Below are 20614 nucleotides of genomic sequence, written 5' to 3'. Positions count from 1 at the left end.
CTCCCTCCCTTCCTCCCTTTCTTCCTCCCTCCCTTCCTTCTTTCCTTCCTCTCTCCCATCCTCCCTCCCTCCCTTCCTCCCTTCCTTCTTTCCTTCCTTCCTTCTCTCTTTCCTTCCTTACTTCCTCCCTTCCTCCCTCCCTCCCTCCCATCCTTCCTTCCTTCCTTCCTTCCTTCCTTCCACTGAGGTTCATGCTAACCTCTCTGCATCTGCCCCCATGGTTTCTTTGTCTTCTCTCTCCCCTGGTGTCTCAAGGAGCTCATACCCATCATCCACCATGATATTGTTACATATATGTGTGGTAAACTTTTACTGAAATAACTACTCTTTAGTGCTTTATGACTTTTATCTAAAAGAGTTACTTTACTATTTTTTTCTGAACTGAACAGTTCACCTAAGAGGAAAGAGTGAACCCTTGAGCTCCTGTTAGCGAGGCGCTGCAATTTCACATGGAGTGGAGCTGCACAACAGGCAGCTTGCCCTGTTCTGGATCCACAAAGAAAGAGTGGTTATTGGAAGGTTTTTTATGTTTCAGTTTTTGTTTTTGTTTTTGTTTTTGTTTTAGATTCTGTTAATGAGATTGAGGGTGTTTTCTTCTTTCCCTAGTCTGCTAAGCATTTACCTCAGAATGACAATTCTTATATATTTCTCTTCTGTTAACTGCTTAGCTGCCATTACTTAAGTGCTATGAACTTTAATCAATGTGTTATTGGTATATAATTTGCTTTTCAATAGCAATAATAATAATAATAATATAGCAATAACATTAGAAGTTGATAGATACATAGCACAGTATCTCTTTAAGGATGATGAAAATGGCCGGCAGATAACTCAGGTGTACATATCTGTGATTGTGCCAAAAACAATTGAAATTGCTCAGTTCAAAAAGATATATGGCAGCTATGTCAACATAGTTTTATTTAAAAATAAAAAATAAATGATGAAAGATGTAAACACAGCTAAGATGAAAATAACTATCTCTAACAAAGCTGTGCATAATTTAGCCCGCAGATGATAAAGAGCCATCTCCTAGGAATTTGCTTTCCTGACTAAATATGGGACTATTTCAGCAACCTATCTCTTCTTGAGAAAGCCTTGATGGTTCAGTTAACTAATCTGTTTGGATTTCTGAGTTCCAGGCCAGCCTGGTCTACAGAGTTCCAGAACCTCCAGGGCTAAACAGAGAAACCCTGTCTCAGAAAAACCAAAAAGCAAACAAACAAACAAAAAAACAAATCTGTTTGGTTATGGAACTTGTTGGCATAAATTGTTGTTTACAATAGTATCAGTGTCTTTAATCTGTAAAATCTATAGTGGAGCCTCTTTAATTTTTTGTGGTGGCTATTTGTGTCCTCCCTCTCTTGGGTAATATGGATTGAGCTCAGTGGTTTTGAGGAAGTAGCTTTTACTTGTATGGTTACCTCCTTTTTTTTTTTTTTTCTTTTATTTATTTTATGTATATGAGTGCACTGTCACTGTCTTCAAATACACAGAAGAGGGCATCAGATCTCATTAGAGATGGTTCTTATCCACCATGTGTGGTTGCTGGGAATTGAACTCAGGAACTCTGGAAGAGCAGTCAGTGTTCTTAACCACTAAGCCATCTCTTCAGCCCGGGTTACCTCCCTTAAAGATAGAGAATTTATCTTCTTTATCATTTTGTTCCATATATTTGCTTTGATTTAGATTTCTTCCTGTTTCTCTGGTTTATAATGGGACATAGTCCCTTTTATTTCCTGAAATGTTGTTCATTTTATAATCGCTTTGTTAAAATGGCTTCCTCAAACTTTATCCTTTCTTGTCTCGGAGTTATAAACTTCAGTTTAACATAATTGTACCTCAACATACATACATATATATATATATATACATATACATATACACATATATGTATGTGTGTGTGTGTATGCACGCACTTAATTATTTCTTAAGGCACTCTAAAATGTGAACTATATACATTTTTTCTAAACAATCTACGTATTTGTACTTTTCTATGTAAAGGCAACATCTGATGCTGATCTGAAGGAACACATGGTTGGAATCATATTCAGCAGGAGTAAACTGACTAACTTACAAAAGCAGGTTAGTTGCTAGCTGCCCAGCTGTCTTTGTCTCTTAGGCTTCCTGGGGACTTTTAGTTTATAAATGCCCTCTAAATCTGTGAAGGCTTTTTAATGCTTGCCAACTCTCCACTGGTCTTATGGAATGTGTGTCTCCTTCTAGAAAGGAATGACCGCATTGCCATAGATAGCTGCATCACTTTGAAGAGTCGGCATGGTGTCCTGTGCCTTGTGATTCCAGCACTTACAAAGCAGAGAATTGAGCAGAGGTTGTAGAATGTGAGGGCAGCCTATGTAGTGAGTGAAACCTTGTCTCAAAATAAAGGACAGGGAAAGTCTATTACAAATGTGAACTCTCTTACCTCATTGTCTTTGTTGCTTCACTTGTTATCTCTGTTTTCAGTAGGTGAGTAGGTGGCTACCAAGCACCTTTGGTGGGTGGATTGATTGATTGATTGATTGATTGGAGGCAGAGCTACACTCTGGTGTAAGACTTGCCTTAAACTTACAATCCTCCTTTCTTAAGATCCCATATGCTGGGATTATATTTGGGAGCTGTCTCACCCACCTGGGTACAGTATTTTACTTTAGTCATAAATAACCAAGTATAACAAACATGATATTTGCATTTTATTATATTCCTTTTTCCTCTCATTTTCTCAATCAGGAAGGAAAGAACTAAGTTAATAATGTTAACTATACTAATATTAATACTTTTAAACATAAGTATCCAGAGAATTAAGCCTAGATTCTTCATAGATGGGAATGCTAGGTGACATAAAAATAGCACTTCAGAAGACAGGTGGTAACTAGGCACAAAGGCACATATCTGTGATCTTAGCTATGTAGCTGATAGAGAAAGGAGGACTTGAATTTCATGCTAGTCTGGTTAGCATAGGGTAACTCCATCAAGAAAATTAGGGAGATGAAAAATACTGGGTTTTTTTTACCCTCACGTTATTTTTTCATAACATTAAATCTTTTTTATTTTCCTGCTTCATTAATTTGGCTATCAGATGAGTTAGTTATTGAGATTTGTATCATAGTTTCCCCTAGTTTGTTCTATTATTTTTAAGATAAGTTAAGAAAATAATATAATGGAGAATACTGCCAAAAAAAGTATTAAGTCAGACATTACCATACATATTTTGAATTTTCTGCATATTCTAGTAATAGTAAAGAAGACCTATGAATAAAATTCTATATTCTCTATGTTTCCTTAATATAGGTATGTGCACACATTGTCCAAGCTATTCGCATGGAAGCCACAAGAGTTCGTGAAGAGTGGGAACATGCCATATCCAGTAAGGAAAATGCCAACTCTCAGCCGAGCGATGAAGATGCCTCTTGTGATGCCTACTGCTTCGAGCTGCTCTCCATGGTCCTAGCACTGAGCGGCTCCAATGTGGGCAGACAGTACCTGGCTCAGCAGCTGACTCTACTGCAAGATCTGTTTTCCTTGCTCCACACAGCCTCCCCGAGGGTCCAGAGACAGGTGACCTGTCATGCCACTTTTGCTTCTTCCCTGCCACTTGAAAGCTTGAAAGTCAGAATACCTTAAATGTGAACTTTTATTACTTTATGTTTTATTTCTGATCAAAACTTTACTCTGTTTTTTATTGCTTAAGATCTGCTCCAATTCCTAGTGTAGTGTAGTAAACAGTCCTGTTGTATTGACTGACTTCTTGCCAAGAGGCGTATTATGCCATTTCATCCACAACAAAGGTCAAAGACTTGGGGGGGATTGGTTTGGGTTTGTTTGTTTGTTTTGTTTTTTGGGTTTTGTTTTGTTTTGTCATTCTGTCTTCGGTGGTAGCCACCACTCTAAAAATGCTTAAATTATATTCTTCTCAAAATTAAAAAGTATAAATTATTAAAAGTATTATATTAATTTCTGTTCTTTCCATGGATTTTAAAGCTACAGAATAGTAGCTAGGCATATTTTAAATGATAAGTGTAAAGTAATAGTGTTTAAATGTATTTTTTCAATCTTCTAATCAGGTGACCTCCTTACTAAGACGCGTTTTGCCTGAAGTGACTCCTAATCGTCTGGCCAGTATAATAGGTGTGAAGTCTCTGCCCCCAGCTGACATCAGTGACATCATTCACTCAACTGAGAAAGGAGACTGGAATAAGCTGGGTATCTTGGACATGTTTCTGGGATGCATTGCCAAGGCACTCACTGTCCAGCTCAAAGCCAAAGGGACCACCATCACTGGGACAGCTGGCACCACTGTGGGCAAAGGAGTTACAACAGTCACCCTGCCAATGATTTTCAACTCCAGGTTTGTCTTCCTCTCAATTTTGATGTCAAGCACTTAAAACATCACAAATTTTACCTGTTGCCTCATTCACCAGTTAACATCAGTGAGCAACTGGCTATATGTATAAACGGACTGTCAGGCAGCAAGCTAACTCAGCAGGGGAAGACACCCACATGCAAGGTTGGTAACCTGCTTTTGGTCCCCCTAGAGGTGGAAGGAAAGAAGATAGTTCATGAAGATGTCCTCTTACTTTTGCACACATCATGGTGTGGACACATCTTGAAGTATGCACACCTTCACACATTAATATTAATATTTTTAATTATTTAAAATTACTAAATTAGCTGAGTAGTGGTGGCACAAACATTTAACCCAATCACTTGCAGGTGGATCTCTGAGTCTGAGGCCAGCCTGGTCTACAGAGAGAAGAAACAGAAGGCTATACAGAGAAACCCTGTTTCAAAAAAAAACAAAACCAATCACATCAATCAATAAATAAATGAGATAAAATTACTAAAATTTTAAAAAGGACTATCATAGAATATAGAAAGTAAGCTTTTAGGCGACATTTGATATTTGTGTATCTGTGTTAAGAAGGATTGACTCTCACTGTATAGAAAAATAAATTTCAGACTTATGTTAATATTTTCACAATAAAAATAAATAAGTAACAGGAGATAAACTTCATATCACTTAAGATATTATAATTCTTTTAAAACTCTACAAAGACAAATTATAGAAGAATGTTTTTCTAATCTTAAATCTACACTAATACCAAAGCTATGTAGAAAAAGATTCACAGATTTGATACATAACAGTGAGTGTATTTGGCATATATACTATAAAAATATTTTTAAATTGAAAGCACTACTTGGAAAATATCTAAAGGTATATAATAGACTGTTGGCCAGGAGAGCTATGAAAGTTCAATAGCTGCCAGAATTTAAGTTAAAAGTAGGTGTGAACCCTGTGTGTGATCCCAAAGGTAGGAGACAGAGACAAAGTGGGTGTGAGCCCTGTGTGCTGTCCCAAAGGTAGGAGACAGAGACAAAGTGGGTGTGAGCCCTGTGTGCTGTCCCAAAGGTAGGAGACAGAGAAAAAGTGGGTGTGAGCCCTGTGTGCGATCCCAAAGGTAGGAGACAGACAAAGACTCCCTAAACAAGCCTGCCAACCAGACTAATACCAAAGGCTGAGCTCAGTTCAGTCAGAGACTACCTCGATACAAGGTGAGAAGTGATTAAAGAAGACACCCAGGGTTAGTTTCAGGTCTACATACACATTTATACACACACACTCATGTCCACACCCAAGAACATGTATATACATCACACACATGTACTTATGTAAAAATAATTTTTTAAATAGCAAAATATGTATGGAGCTTAAGAATATGATGGAAGAATAGACATTTTCAAAGGATCTTGTTTATTTTTATTTGATGTGTATCAGTGCTTTGCTTACATGTATGTGCATGCACCACATGCATGTAGTACCCATGAAGGCCAGAAGAGAACACTGGAGTTACAGCTGTGTGCTACCATGCACCATGTGGGAAATTGAACCTGGTCCTCTGCAAAGGCAACAGGTGCATTTAACCACGCAGGCATCTCTCTCCCCAGGCACTTCCATCTCATAAACATTTCATAGAAATACTCTCATATCTCCATATGCACTGGGAACAGTCTATAGTCCATGGCCTAAGAATTGAATAGTAGTGATCTAGAAGTATTGCTCAAACAAAAATATTAGAAAAGGAGCATAAATAAGAATACCTGTTTTCTTGACATTGAAGAAAGAGATTTAGGGTAATGTTTTTAACTTCCATTTAAAATATTTCAATGGTGTGCTGGAGAGATGTTTAGTGGTTAACTTTTTTTTTTTTTGCTTTTGCAGAGTACCAGGGTTCTCTTCCCAGAATACATATGGTGGTTATTACCCCAGTTCCAAGGGATTAAACACCCTCCACTGGCCTCTGTGGGCTTGCATGCCTGGGTACATATACATGCATGCAAGTACACTCATGTACACATAAAAATAAATGAAAGAGGAAACCTGAATAACAAAATAAAATGACTTAATTGGCTAGCACACCTGTAATTCCAGCACTCATGCAAATAAGGAAGGAGATTAATAAGTTAAAGTGCAGCCTGGATTGCATAGCAATACCCTGTCTCAAAAATTAAATAAATAAATGAATAAATAACTGAATACTAGTGAGATGACCCAATAAGAGAACCTGCGCCCAGGCCTCCCAGCCTGAGTGTGAGCTTTTGACACTTACAGTGGAAGGAGATTGCAAACTCTGAAAGTTGGTCTTTGACTTTCTGAGTCCCATAGCACACTTATACATATATATACATATATATATATATATATATATATATATATGTATCTATGTATACATATATATATGTATGTATGTATATATAGGTATATATATGTATATAGGTATATATATACATACATATATATACCTATTTGGTATATATACCAAATAAATTAAATAATGCTGTTTTGTTTGTAGTTACCTCCGACGTGGTGAGAGTCACTGGTGGATGAAAGGCTCAACTCCTCCTCAGATATCAGAGATCATCATCAAGCTTATTAAGGATATGGCTGCGGTAAGTCCTCGGTCCTCACTCCTGCAGCAGGGAGCTGAGCAGGGATCTGCTTGACACAGAAAACAGCTTACTCCACTAAACTAATAAAAGTACGTTAGTGGTTAAATTTTATGTAAAGACTATTTTTAGGACGCTCACTACTGTACCATTGGTCTTGTCAGTGGATGAGAAATATGTTACCAAAGTGTGCTCATTTCAAACTTGCAGTTAATTTATCTGAGAATTTAGCTAAGTTTTCCAGGACCTTAAAGTCTAAAATCAGAGGTCTTCTCCCTAAGTGAAGAAAGAACTTGTGTGGAAGCATGCCCTGCCCCAAAGAACAAAATTCCTACAAGCTTCTCATCCTCTGCCGTTCTGAGCTTTTAGGCCTTTAAGTTCTTCGCTTATGTCCTGTACTACTATCTTAAGGCGGCTTTGGGGGAAAATCTGGGATGTAAAGGACAGAGTTACTCCACTGAGCGTCTGGGTCCATAAGGTCACTTTTGCTCCCGTTGCATTACGTCTTTAGGAAACAGCCTGAGGAGGAGGCAGCGGGAACATTTTAAAGGAGAACACACCAATTGCCCATTAGCAGATTGACTGCACGTAGAATAAGAGATTCTGGGGAAAAGTTGACGTTCTAATTTTTTCTTAACTGTGGACATTTTCCTGGGCTTCATAGCAGACAGGCATTCTCTAGGAAGTCCATTGAATTCAAGAGCCTAAGAAGAGTGTTGTGAAGAGCTGAATTCTGTAATGAAGTATTGGTGCTCATTCAGTATCTGTATAGCTGGGCTGGAAGGACCGCTCAGCATCGAGAGCACTGGCTGCTCTTAAAGGATCTAGGTTCAGGTTATAGTACCCACATGATGGCTCACAGCTGTCTGTCACCCCAGCTCCTGTCATCCAGCATCCATCCCCTACTGGCCTCCAAAGGCACCATGTGCACGCTCACACACACACACACAAAGTGAGAGAACACATACATACATTCAACCAAACATATATATAAAATAAAAATGAATAAAAAATTTAAAAATATTTTTACTGGGGAATGTACCCAGAATTATGGAGTGAGCCTGTGTGTGCTCTTAGGCTCCAGAGAGAGCATCTAGAACAATTAAGTTACTTTAAATATTGAGGTTCCCAAGCATGGAAACCTTATTTGTACCTTTTATTTTTATCCAAGTATAAAAGAAGATGTCCTTGAGCACTATGGAAAAACAATGTTGAGGCTTTAAATTTTTATTTGCTTCACAATCATCAAAGTAGAGATTAGCATCTGAAATATTTCATAAGATTTTGAAGGATTTTTAGTTTGTGTCCTCCTCTAAAAGCACATGGTCTTGCTATCAATAGACTCTCTTTTTGAGAGGACATTTTCCAAAAGGGTTTGCTATGATAACACAACTCTGGTAACTTACTAAGATATTCTTTCCTGCTCCATAGGGTCACCTGTCAGAAGCTTGGTCCCGAGTGACAAAAAATGCTATTGCAGAAACCATCATTGCCTTGACCAAGATGGAAGAAGAATTTAGGTCTCCAGTGAGATGTATTGCAACAACTAGAGTAAGTTTTTGTTGTTTTAAATTTGGTCTGTATCATTATGTGTGATAATAAGTCAACTTAGTCACATTTTTAATTTAAGCATTCATCAAAAAATGACTTGAAATAAATGTGGTAGTAATTACTGTTCACTATTGGATGTGTAGTATCAAGTTTTGTTATTATTTAGGAAGCTGAGGATTTACTTGTTAGAAAAGTCTAAATTACACTGTTTATCATCTTTCTACTGACCTATTTACCATAGATTACCTTAGTAAATTGAGTAGTAGTTGCATTATGTTATAAAAGACTGATGATCCTTCAAAGACAAGACTGCCTCTGCACAGTTCTTCCTAATGAAAACCCTAGCTCAACTACTAGGTTTGTATGCTTTGTTTTTAAAAAACAATACTTGGGCCTAGAGATGGCTAGCACTTCAGAACACTTGCTACTCTCACAGAGGGTTGAGTTCAGTTCCCAGTATTCACTTAGTGGCTCACAGCTACTGTAACTCCAGTTCTGGGAGATTTAACACCCACTTCTGACCTCAACATGCATGCAAGTGGGATGTGTGTGCATACAAGCAAAATGCTCATGCACATAAAAGAATAAATAAGTCTAAAAAATGTTTTAAAAACAATACATGCTAACTTTAGGTAGGGTTGAACTTTTAAGGAAATAGGGTTGCATTCTTTAAATGAGACATCTAATTTTTAACATACCAGGTTATGAGCCATATAACTCCAAAGGTGATTTAAGCTATTACTGAAGAGGGCAGTCGGACATCATTAGGAACAGTACACATACTGGAAATCATTTAGATTAATTCTCTGAAGTCTATAAAAGAAGTTATGTTTTATTAGAGCAGAGAAATCCAGTTTATGCTACCATGCTTATAGGCATGACACTTTAAAACAAGTATGTTTTACTGTTAACCCCTTCCTGCTACTCAAGAATTCTTTCATTTCTCATTCCCTTTTCACTTGCATAATTTTTTCTCTTTTTTTCATTGTTTTTTTAATGAATGAACATGTCATTCTGTGTAAAACTGAAGTTCACTCTTTATATCCCTCAGAAACGTTAGTGTTTCATATCCATGTGTTTTGCCTGTGTGTATATCTGTGATGATGTGTGTGTGCACAGATGTTTGTGGGCCCTTGGCACATGTGTGAAGGTCAGAGGACAGCCTCAGGTGTTGATCCTCATCCTCCATCTCATTAGAGACAGTCTCTTCATTGTGTTTACAGCTGCCATCAGCAGGCTAGCTGGCCTCCAGGCCTCTGGGCTTCCCTGGTCTCTGCATCTCATCTTGCACAGGAGCACTGTGATTACAGACATGCACTCTCTCATGCTCAGCTTGACATGAATTCTAGCAACTTGGACTCAGGCTCTCACACTTGGATAGCCAGCTGTCTCATCACCATAGATTTTCTAGAATTTTCTGAAATTTGTTAGACATTTATTTACTTAAGGCAAAGTGTACAAAGTAGGTCTTTTGAGACAACAGGGACTTCTGAAAAACTGTTATTATGTACAATAACCTAATATGTACCCAACTACTTATGGAACTGCAAAACTAGCTACTTATTAGCTCATTAGGAGTATAGAACTTAAGACTCTAGACTAGCTGGGAAAATATACAGTAAATATTATTCCTGTAAGTGAATTGCTTACATCATTGGTAGAGGATAACTTCATGTCAAGTAGATAATGGTAATTCTATACAGAAATCCTTCATTGAGTTGGCTCCACTGGTGCGTGATGCATATGCAGCGTCAGGGAAATACAAGTGATACTAAATATCTTATGCATGTCCAAACAGAGCAAGCACTTATTTGGTTGTTATCTCTGTCAGATTTCAAGCCTTTCATAATTGTGTTCCCATACATAATTCAGTAATACAGCATCCTTCCTCCTCAACAGCTCTGGCTTGCCCTGGCGTCACTGTGTGTTCTTGATCAGGACCATGTGGATCGCCTCTCATCAGGGAGGTGGATGGGAAAGGACGGGCAACAGAAACAAATGGTAAGGTCAGGATTGGGTTATAAGAACTTTTCTTTCTTTATACTTAGTTTGTGGGGGAGACATCATATCCAACTCTTGGAAACTTATATCCAGTTTGTCCAATTCGCCTCATAAACCTACTTCATGCTTTAGAAAATCTATGGACTTTTATTTGATTATATAAAATCTTTATCCTTCTCTGGTTCATACTTATAGCAGCAAAATTTGTAGCCTGAATGATTTTTGCTAAAATGTGATTATCCTTAGGACAAACAAAAGCAGCAAACCAGGAAGAGGAATGGCATGGCATACACTCTCCAAATGTAGTCAGAGAGGCCCCAGGGCACTGTAGGCATTTCACAGGGGCATGATGGAGCCTTCTCAACATTTCTGATTACCTTTAAAAAAATTTTTAATGAACTGTGCTCATTTGTCATTCATGATATTTGGAATAACAGGGAGAATATTAAGTCACTAAATAAAGTCATTTTCTTTCTTTATCCATTGGCCCTGCATACACATTAATCTTATTGAGTAACTCTTAGAGTTTTTGACAGTCCAGTATATACCTAAATAGTACAGTAGTTCTGTTTTACATTCAAATTCTAAAAGTCTTGCAGATTTTAGAATAAAGGCTTTCTGTATCATAAATATATGAGTTAGGTTCAATTTGTCAAGGCTTTCTTGTGAGTCTAACATAGCATGTGAAAAAATCTTCTTTCAGCCTATGTGTGACAACCATGATGATGGTGAGACTGCTGCTATCATCTTATGCAACATCTGTGGCAATCTGTGTACTGACTGTGACAGATTCCTGCATCTGCATCGACGAACAAAGACTCACCAAAGACAGGTGGGCATGTCTCCATAGCCAGAACGCTGAAGTAATGTGGGAGTAAACCAGGGGAAATGGGCGTTGGGATTTATGGCCTATTTGACCCTCAGTGGTCTCACTTACTAACTGCAAACTGAGCAAGCGCTCACATTTTCCAAGACTTAGATGTCACTTTAACTACACACATGCAGCTGTTGTGAACGCAGGAGAGAGTACTGAATGTGCCTGGAACTTCTTACAGTGCTTTATAAAGAAAGCCACTGCTGCTGAGCGATGATGTTTATGCTTCTGCCCAGAAACTGAACGCATTTATCCCTTTTCTGAATGGAACAACAGGTCTTCAAGGAGGAAGAAGAAGCTATAAAGGTTGACCTTCACGAAGGCTGTGGGAGAACAAAACTGTTTTGGTTGATGGCGTTAGCAGATTCCAAAACAATGAAGGCAATGGTAGAATTCCGAGAACACACAGGTAAACAAGAATTAGAAGTTAAGTTAAGAGGGAAGATGAAGCATGTAGGATAAGTCAGATACTAGCTATGATGGTCTGTATATGCTCTGCACTGTTGGGAGGTGTGGCCTTGTGGATGTAGGCTTTAATACCCTTGTCTTCGCTGCCTGAAAACTAATATTCATTTGAAGATGTAGAATTCTTAACTTATCCTGTACCATGCCTGCCTGGATGCTGCCATGCTCCCACCTTGATGATAACAGACTGGACCTCAAAACCTGTAAGCCAGCCCCAATGAAGTGTTGTCTTTATAAGGCTTGCCTTGGTCATTGTGTCTGTTCACAGCAGTAAAACCCTAACTAAGACACTAGCTTATCTAACAGGAATAATTTTGAGTAGTACGGATGCTTAGTAATGACATTTGACCGCATGTGTTTTGTAGATACAGGCAGTCATCTATGTTAGGAAGAGCATCAGACTAAAAATTAGAAAACTCCATTTCCCACTAACGTGCTGTATAGCTGTCTTACTTGTACTGCTGTGAAGAGATGCCACGACCAAGGCAACTCTTATAAAAAAGACATTCAATTGGGGGGTTTGCTTACAGTGTAAGAGGTTAGTCCATTATCATCATGATGGGAAGCATGTTGGTACAATGTAGAATGGGAGCTTTACAGCCGGTTCTCCCTGAGCAGGCAGGCAGGCAGGCAGGCAGGCAGGCAGGCTGGGTCTGGCTTGGGCTTCTGAAATTTCAGAGCCAACCCCCAGTTATACACTTCCTGCTGCAAGGCCACACATCCTAATCATTCTAATCCTTTTAAACAGTTCAGTTCCTGGTGACCTAGCAATACATGAGCCTATGACGGCCATTCATATTCAAACCACCACAGTGACTAAGTAGTCCTTTGGCCTCTGTGAAGTCCATTGTCTTAGACTACTATCTTTGTGGGCACCGTGCCTACAGTGGGTCTTAACTGCAAGGTCCCATGATTTCCTGTTACTTCAGAGTCCCTTCTACAGTTAGGACTTCTCAGGGCTTACTGAATAGTTCTGTTTTACTAATGTAGTAATAAAGGTGAGCAGCCATTGCCTTCAAAAATACCTTTTGTATGTCTGATATACTTGAACCTCAGACAGTTTTCATTCTATTTTTTTATAAAATGAGACCTTACACATTACAAGCTTAATATACAAAACATGAAAATATGTCATCTGTCCTACTGACACAATTTTTTCTTGTTGGCCTTGAGCATAAGTCTGAATTAATTAACTATATAAAGGTGACTAATGCTACAACATATGCCTTTTCCCAAACCCAATTTGTTTTTCTAATCTGTCAGTAGACTACATCATACATACACACACACACACACACACACACACACTCCTTTCCTTTTTCAAAGAATGTCATTTCTGGAACCAGTGATTGTTACTCAAATTTGTGTGCCTATATTCAAAAATGAGCAAAGTCTTTAATTTTGGCTTTAAGGAATTCTGATTCTTCTTTCAATATTTCAGTGTATTTAATTTTTTTTTTGAAATTGCAGAATTCCTTGGGTAGAGTTTTCTACCTTTCAAATTTTATAATCTAGTCAGATTTTGTACTATCATGTAATTTTGTTCCATAAAAATGCTCAAAAACTTCTCTGTACTTCTCTGTAAAACTTCTTTATTCCATGTACTTTATTTTTTAATTATAATATTTATCTAGTGTTGTGCATTTTGGGTAAGGGCTCGCCAGATTTTTTCATTCTGCTATCTTGACTAGATAAACAGTCTCTTTCTTCTGATAAAAAGCTATAAAGCAGTCAAGTTTATTTGGTTTTAGATTTATCTTTACTTTTTACCCCTTTGGTGATTATTAATTAGGGCAGCTTAGAGCCTTTAACAACTGAAAGAAATCTAGTTTGCTATTTCAAAATTAGCTCTATTACTATATAAAAAGCATGACTTTCTACAAGATTTCTTTCTTCTTCTTGAACCTAGGCAAACCCACCACAAGTAGCTCAGAAGCATGCCGCTTCTGTGGGTGCAGAAGTGGAACGGAGTTATCTGCTGTTGGCAGCGTTTGCGCTGATGCAGACTGCCAGGTAGGTGTCTAGTTAAGGGTAGGCCATCCCGGGAAAGAAGAGCATATGTGTCCTCACAAGGCGTTTGTATTGTTTAGTAGGCAGTGCAGTTTTCCTTTGCCACAGCCCAAAGGTGACATTTTGTGCTGCTTGTTCATTACCACCATTAGTACTTAATTTTGTTCTAGAAACAGCTAAGGTGCCTGACTACTTGGGGCTTGAGAGATGGCTCAGTGGCTATCAGCACTTGCTACTCTTGCAGAGGACCTGGGCTTGATTCCCAGTTCAGATCTCACATGAGTAAACACACTCACACACACACACACACACACACATACAGTGCACAGACAGACAGCAGGCACACATACATACAAACATAATATAAAATATACATCTACCTAGAATTCCGTTGTCTTTGTTCATTTGTTTCCCTAAAGTAAACTTCTGTATGCTGTGGAATGTGGTTGGTACTCCGATTATGAGGCACAGATGGGGTTTGTTTGTTTGGGAAAGGGAGGTAGTGATTAGGAGATTTTTACATCAGAATGTTTAGCTTCGTGTCCATGTATGATGTCAAATCAACTAAAGTCATAGTTCACTTTTTGTCAATGCTGTTCTTTTATGTTGAATGAAATCCTTTAATTACATTAAAACAGTTAATCCTAGTTTATATTCAAAGCATAGGAATAATTATTATTGTTTTATACTAATAGGTATTGTCTGAAAAGTTGTTTAGAGAAATTAATGTAGTTGATCTAATCCTGAGATTACATGCCTTTTTAATCATTCTAAGACTACTGTAATTCATCTTTAATAGGAATATGCTAAGATCGCCTGTAGTAAAACACATCCGTGTGGCCATCCGTGTGGAGGTGTCAGGAATGAGGAGCACTGTCTGCCCTGTCTACACGGCTGTGATAAGAGTGCTACCACATTGAAACAAGATGCCGACGACATGTGCATGATCTGCTTCACCGAAGCGCTCTCTGCAGCGCCAGCCATTCAGGTTGCCTCTGCTTCTAAATATGCCTAGATTTTAACAGGAGGAGATATAACCACATTTCTCAAGTGAAAGGATGATTGGCCCTTTCTTTAGCTAGCCAAGGGAAATGTCCTGTTAATATGCATTCCTTAGTGTATGCTCAGTAGAAACTCTGTTGCTTCCTGTTCTGCTTTCTGTTCTGCAGGTCCAACTATTGGTGAGTTTTGTGAGCCTACTTGTAAAGTGCTTTGAAGGGAGAAATGGTCAGATTACCAAGTAGCTAACCTCTCCTTAGTTTCTGAAATATAGACTATGTTGTAGCATGTAGATCTCTCTGTATGAGGCAGTGTATATGTCAGTGCATAATAGAAGTTAGTACTGTAATTGCTAAATCAGAGTTTATGACTCTTTTGACATTTATAATTTCTTTTCTCTATATGATAGCTAATTGAACAATTTCACATTTTCCTGACCTATTTTATGCATGTAGTTGTTACATAAGTAGCATGAATACATGGTTAGAGTTGAAAAGCTAGACAATAATGAATGTCTCATGTGTAAGTTTTAAAAGCCCTGACATGCCTTGGTTCTAAAGTGCTTGATTTTTCTCTTCTCTACATCATGTAGCTATCCTACATTGGAGAGTCCCTTCATTACTTCAGTGTTGTCATGACTGTGTTTGCTCACTCATGTCCTTGTTTCTCTCTTTAAGTTGGACTGCAGTCATGTATTCCACTTACAGTGCTGTCGGCGAGTTTTGGAAAACAGATGGCTTGGTCCAAGGATAACGTTTGGATTTATTTCATGTCCTATTTGCAAGGTGTGGAAAGAACCTAAACTTACCTACTTTTATGTGTTTTCGTCTTTGTTTTCACCTCAGCTAGTCTCCAGCATCTCCTGGTGTCCTTCCCCAAGTCTCCATTGGTGTCTGTCCTCATCATTCACGTAGAACCTGAAAACAGTGAAAGGTCTCTCTAGAGTCTTTACTGTTGGCTTAGTAGAAGTACACCCAGTGGTCAACTGTTCCCTTACCTAGACCAGTGGTTCTCAACCTGTGGGCTGTGACCCCTTTGGGGTCAAATAACCCTTTCACAGGGTCACCTAAGACTATCAGAAACCACAGATATTTACATTAAGATCCATAACAGTAACAAAATTATGTTATGAAGTAGCAATAAAAATAATTTTATCATTGGCGATCACATTAAAGGGTCTCAGCATTAGGAAAATTGAGAAACACTAACTGAGACCTTTGTGGAAGGGAGGAACACATGAATTGTCACCTAATTATTAGGTAAAAGCAGACTAAATTGAAGTAAATATTTCATATATGGCTTGAGAAATGTTAATGTAAGTAACATTGTGTATTAGTGATGAGTGCATCACTGTCTCAGGCCCGCTGAGAGTTATGTCACACAGCCGGGGCACTCACAGGAAAAGGACCCTCTGCTGCTCACAGGACTGGTGATCAGCTATTAAAATGTGAAATATTGCTATTCAGTGCCTTTGGAACAGATGCTTTTAGAACTAGTTAAAATAAGAACATTTCTTTGGCATTACAACACATCTATAAAAATAGTAATGGAAGGAGAGAACTCCTTAGGCAACCTAGAGTGATAACAAAACTCCTTCGTTAAAGAATGTATCACTGCCTTCTCCATTACTTCTCTCTGGCTTGCTTTGTAAAGTTGTGGTTTTTTAACCTTCTGTTTACAGGCAGTTGCAATGGAGTTAATATGAAAAAAATCTCAGTCCAGTCATTGCTTACTTAGACTAGTGAGTAATAAAAATAGTACAGTATTTTGTTTTTCCTTCCCATGGTGCCACAGAACAAAGTCATGCTTACCAGCCTGGAAAAGACCAAGAAGACGGTATACAGAATATGATCATCTCTTACCTGACAAAACCCCATCTCCAAGGAGCCAAAACACATTCACAACCCACACATGAGGTCATATGTCACATATATAGAAACAAGACAGCCTTTGTTCCAAGAACAGCTAAGACTGAGAAAGAGTATTTCACTCAGAAACTATGAAGTCAAGAAATGGAAATGTTTTGTGCAGAGTCCTGATTCTTCCATTTTCCTTGCTCTTGGCAAAATAGAAATTTGTAAGGACTTTGCAGTAGTGCTTTATAGACACTGAGTTTTTAAGTAGTTATCTCCTGTTACAGTGGTTGGCACTTGAGTATATACTAAGTGTTTGTTGGACTCTTTCATAAATGCTTCTGTTAATAATATACTTTTTATTTCAGAACAAAATAAATCATATAGTATTAAAAGACCTGCTTGATCCAATAAAAGAGCTCTATGAAGATGTTAGAAGAAAAGCCTTGATGAGATTGGAATATGAAGGTCTGCATAAGAGTGAAGCAATCACAACTCCTGGTGTCAGGTTTTATAATGATCCAGCTGGCTATGCCATGAATAGATACGCATATTATGTTTGCTACAAATGCAGAAAGGTATGCTATGAGGTATACTAAAGTGTTAAGATCCTGAGATTACCCATATAATTAAGTTGAATTGTATAGTGACATGTAATTATTCTTAAGCCTTAAGCTAGAATTTAAAAATGAGAAACCTTGATGAAGTATTTCAAATTGAAGTGATTCACTTAATTGGGAAGAGAGGAATACTTTTTACCTAAGCAAACTTTTTCTAAAGCCTGTAGTATTTCCATACTAAGGATACATCACATCTTGACTGATCTACTGCCTGGTACAACTGGTTCTTCCATGGGCTGCTTTAACGCCAGCCTATTGGTCACTCATGTGTTTTACCAGCATTCCTACTTAAGACACTGTTGCTCCTTGTTTTGGGTGTTGGCTACTAACATTCATGACTTTACCTACCACTTCCACCCTTATGGCCTTCCTGATTCTTTGAGGTTTATTTACTAGACACTTGAAGTTCTCACAGATACTTCAGTTGTTGCCATCTGATATGCTGCACCAGCCTTCCCTTCCCAGTGTGTAATGTGTCCCTGCCTACAGACTTCTGAGCCCTTGCTTCCTGATACATCTTGAATAACTGTCTTCTTTTGTGACTATAGTATCTTCCCGAGCTTCTCCGTGGTGTCCTAAACTCCGTTTCTTTCCTTACACTACTGCAAGTAGGTTAGTTTTTCTAAACCTCAGATCTGCCTGGGTCATTCTTCTCTTCTGATCTTGTAGCACTGCCTGCCTCTCCTGCCTCACCTCCAATAACATACTGAACAACATACACTTCCCCAAACTTAGCCATGATTGCTCCGCCACTGCTGCCCATGCCAGTACAGGTTGCTTCTCTTTCTGGAACTCTCTTCTTTACCCCTGCTGCACATTTTACGTCCATTGTACCTCTGTACACACAGTCCATCTGACTTGAGGCCTCAGCTCCACTTCCTCTACTGTGACACATTCACACTGCCAGCACCACCACCTCCACCTACAGTGCTGCTGCCCTGCGTCCACGCCCATCACAACACATACCTCCATTTCATTTACTGCTCTACTTGTCTCCCTGCCCTGTTTCTTAAGCTCTATAGAGACAAAGGATGTGTTGTTTCCATTTATCTATCTCCAGTCCCTGAAGCTTAGTCAGCACTATGAATACTAGACTAACTAGAGAATGAGTAAATGAGTGAAGGAACGATATGCAGTCCTGAAATGTAATAAAGGAAATTAATGAATGGAAGGTAAATAGATGATAGGCAGGCACATGAATATACACATGTACATACAAGGAAAGACCAAGGGCATACATTTGTCAAAGCTATAGTGTTACAAATAATAAAACTCCATTTATGTGTAATTACTGTGCAAACTTCACTAGGTAACAGTCACGCACTTAAGAAGACACAGAAACCTGAAGCAGCTAGCACATATAAGTGCCCTGGGATAACTGGCACATGGAAAGCCACATGCAGCTGGCAGATGAGCATTTGTAGACTCTGCATCTGGAGCCTGTCTTCTGTCTGGTTTTTCTAGTTCAGATAATAAATAGACTGACATTGACTCACCTTGTTTACTCTCAGTGTGGACCTAGCTGTTTGACTGTAAACATATGGAGCATACAAATTGTCCCAATTTCTTGGCCTCTTTTATTTTGTATCCAAACAAGTAAAAGTAAATTGGACATCAAGATAGTTGCATTCATCCTGGTGCTTATATTAGATATTTAGTTTTTAAATAAAGAGCAGATTTATAAATATTTTTAATAGAATTTCTTAATTTTTTGTTCCTTTCCAAAATTGTATGATCAGAAGATATTTAAATTGACTTTTTTGTTGCTTTTTTTATTAAATTAAGAATTTTAATTCTGTTCTAATTTATGTCAGGCATACTTAATTGTGTATAATTGTAACTTAGGAATTGATATGCATGTTTTAGGCAATAGAAGAGAATATGTTGTGTAAGATTTCAGAATGAGGAAAACTCCCAACTTTTCCCAGAAAAAAGCATCATTTGTATTTACTACTTGATACCTTTATTCCTCATACTTGTTTGAATATTGTATATTTTCTCATCATTTTCCTTTAACAGTATAATTTTTTAGACTCTCTCCTTTTGAAAGGAGAATGTCCACAATCCAGAATTGAAATTATTTTTAAGCCAGATGTGGTGGTACACACTCAAGAGGCAGAGAGCTACACAAAGAAACCTTGTCTCATAAAAACAAAATAAATAGATAATAAATGAATGACTGGCTTCACCTGTACCCCTGGTTCTCCCTGCAATCATCAGTGTAGACACCACATACTTGGCATTGTGAGAGAGTGTCTCACAGTCACTGTGGCACACTGCAGTGTCCCCATGCTGTTTCATGAACATGTGGTTTCCCACAGGCATACTTCGGTGGGGAGGCTCGCTGTGACGCTGAAGCTGGGCAAGGAGATGACTACGACCCCAGAGAGCTCATCTGTGGCGCCTGTTCCGATGTGTCTAGGGCTCAGGTAGGCAGATGTTAGACACATCAGAAAGGCACAACTGCGCCTGGAGAGATGGCTCAGCAGTTACAAGCCCTGACGGTCTTTCATGGAACCCAAGCTGGGTTGGTTCACAGCACCCTCAGGAGACAACTCATAGCCTTCCATAACTCTAGCTCTGGGAGCTAGGCAGCCTCCAAAGGCACCGTGGTATTCACAAAATACAAACACCTACACACAATTAAAAATAATAAAGTTAAACCTTTTTTAGTCAAAATTTTGTCTTTAAAATAAGACCAATTCTCCATGATCCCTACCTCGACACACATGTAATCTATTCTGATACATATCAGGATTGTACATGAGTTTCCAGATTCATTCATGAATGTTATTTCTTTTTAATATTTTCATTCTATAGTTGTCATTTTCATCCCACATACAGTTATCAAACCCAGACACTATTGTGGATGCCAACAAGTGCTTACTGACATGAGCCTGATATAGCTGTCTCCTGAGAGGGTCTGCCAGTGCTTGACAAATACAGAAGTGGATACTCACAGCCATCCATTGGACTGAGTACAGGGTCCCCAGTGGAGGAGCTAGAGAAAGGACCCAAGGATCTGAAGTGGTTTGCAGCCCCTTAGGAGGAACAACAATATGAACTAACCAGTACCCTCAGAGCTCCCAGGGACTAAACCACCAACCAAAGAGTACACATGGTGGGACTCATGGCTCCAGCAGCATATGTATAGCAGAGGATGGCCTTGTGGGACATCAATGAGAGGAGAGGCCCTTGGTCTCATGAAGGCTCAATGTCCCAGTGTAGGGGAATGCTGGGACAGGGAAGCGGGAGCGGGTGGGTTGGTGAGCAGGGAGAGAAGGAGGATGGGCTGGGGG

General features: G+C 38.7%; 1 protein-coding gene and 1 long non-coding RNA gene across 17 annotated transcripts in view; one reads left to right on the top strand and one right to left on the bottom strand.

Annotated features, from left to right (window-relative positions):
* The window catches only part of LOC116085309, a 23632-nt gene extending 16479 nt beyond the window's left edge, over nt 1-7153 (bottom strand). The window contains exons 1-2 of the long non-coding RNA XR_004116488.1: nt 6853-7153; nt 4400-4528 (exon numbers count right to left, since the gene is read on the bottom strand). This is a non-coding gene — a long non-coding RNA (uncharacterized LOC116085309). The remainder of the gene's footprint in view (nt 1-4399; nt 4529-6852) is intronic.
* The window catches only part of Mycbp2 (MYC binding protein 2), a 234193-nt gene that overhangs the window by 208823 nt on the left and 4756 nt on the right, over nt 1-20614 (top strand). For all 16 annotated transcript variants that reach the window (XM_031362810.1, XM_031362803.1, XM_031362817.1 and 13 more), the window contains 13 exons: nt 2002-2082; nt 3289-3555; nt 4062-4345; nt 6849-6945; nt 8374-8493; nt 10393-10494; nt 11198-11326; nt 11645-11777; nt 13743-13846; nt 14643-14831; nt 15520-15627; nt 17064-17273; nt 19637-19744. In XM_031362810.1, the coding sequence (XP_031218670.1) occupies nt 2002-2082; nt 3289-3555; nt 4062-4345; nt 6849-6945; nt 8374-8493; nt 10393-10494; nt 11198-11326; nt 11645-11777; nt 13743-13846; nt 14643-14831; nt 15520-15627; nt 17064-17273; nt 19637-19744 (1932 nt within the window). The remainder of the gene's footprint in view (nt 1-2001; nt 2083-3288; nt 3556-4061; nt 4346-6848; nt 6946-8373; nt 8494-10392; nt 10495-11197; nt 11327-11644; nt 11778-13742; nt 13847-14642; nt 14832-15519; nt 15628-17063; nt 17274-19636; nt 19745-20614) is intronic.

Source organism: Mastomys coucha, unplaced genomic scaffold (genome assembly GCF_008632895.1).
Source record: "Mastomys coucha isolate ucsf_1 unplaced genomic scaffold, UCSF_Mcou_1 pScaffold9, whole genome shotgun sequence".
Classification (NCBI taxonomy): Eukaryota; Metazoa; Chordata; class Mammalia; order Rodentia; family Muridae; genus Mastomys; species Mastomys coucha.
The sequence above is the reverse complement of the archived record's forward strand: the minus strand, read 5'-3'. Positions and strand labels throughout refer to the sequence as shown.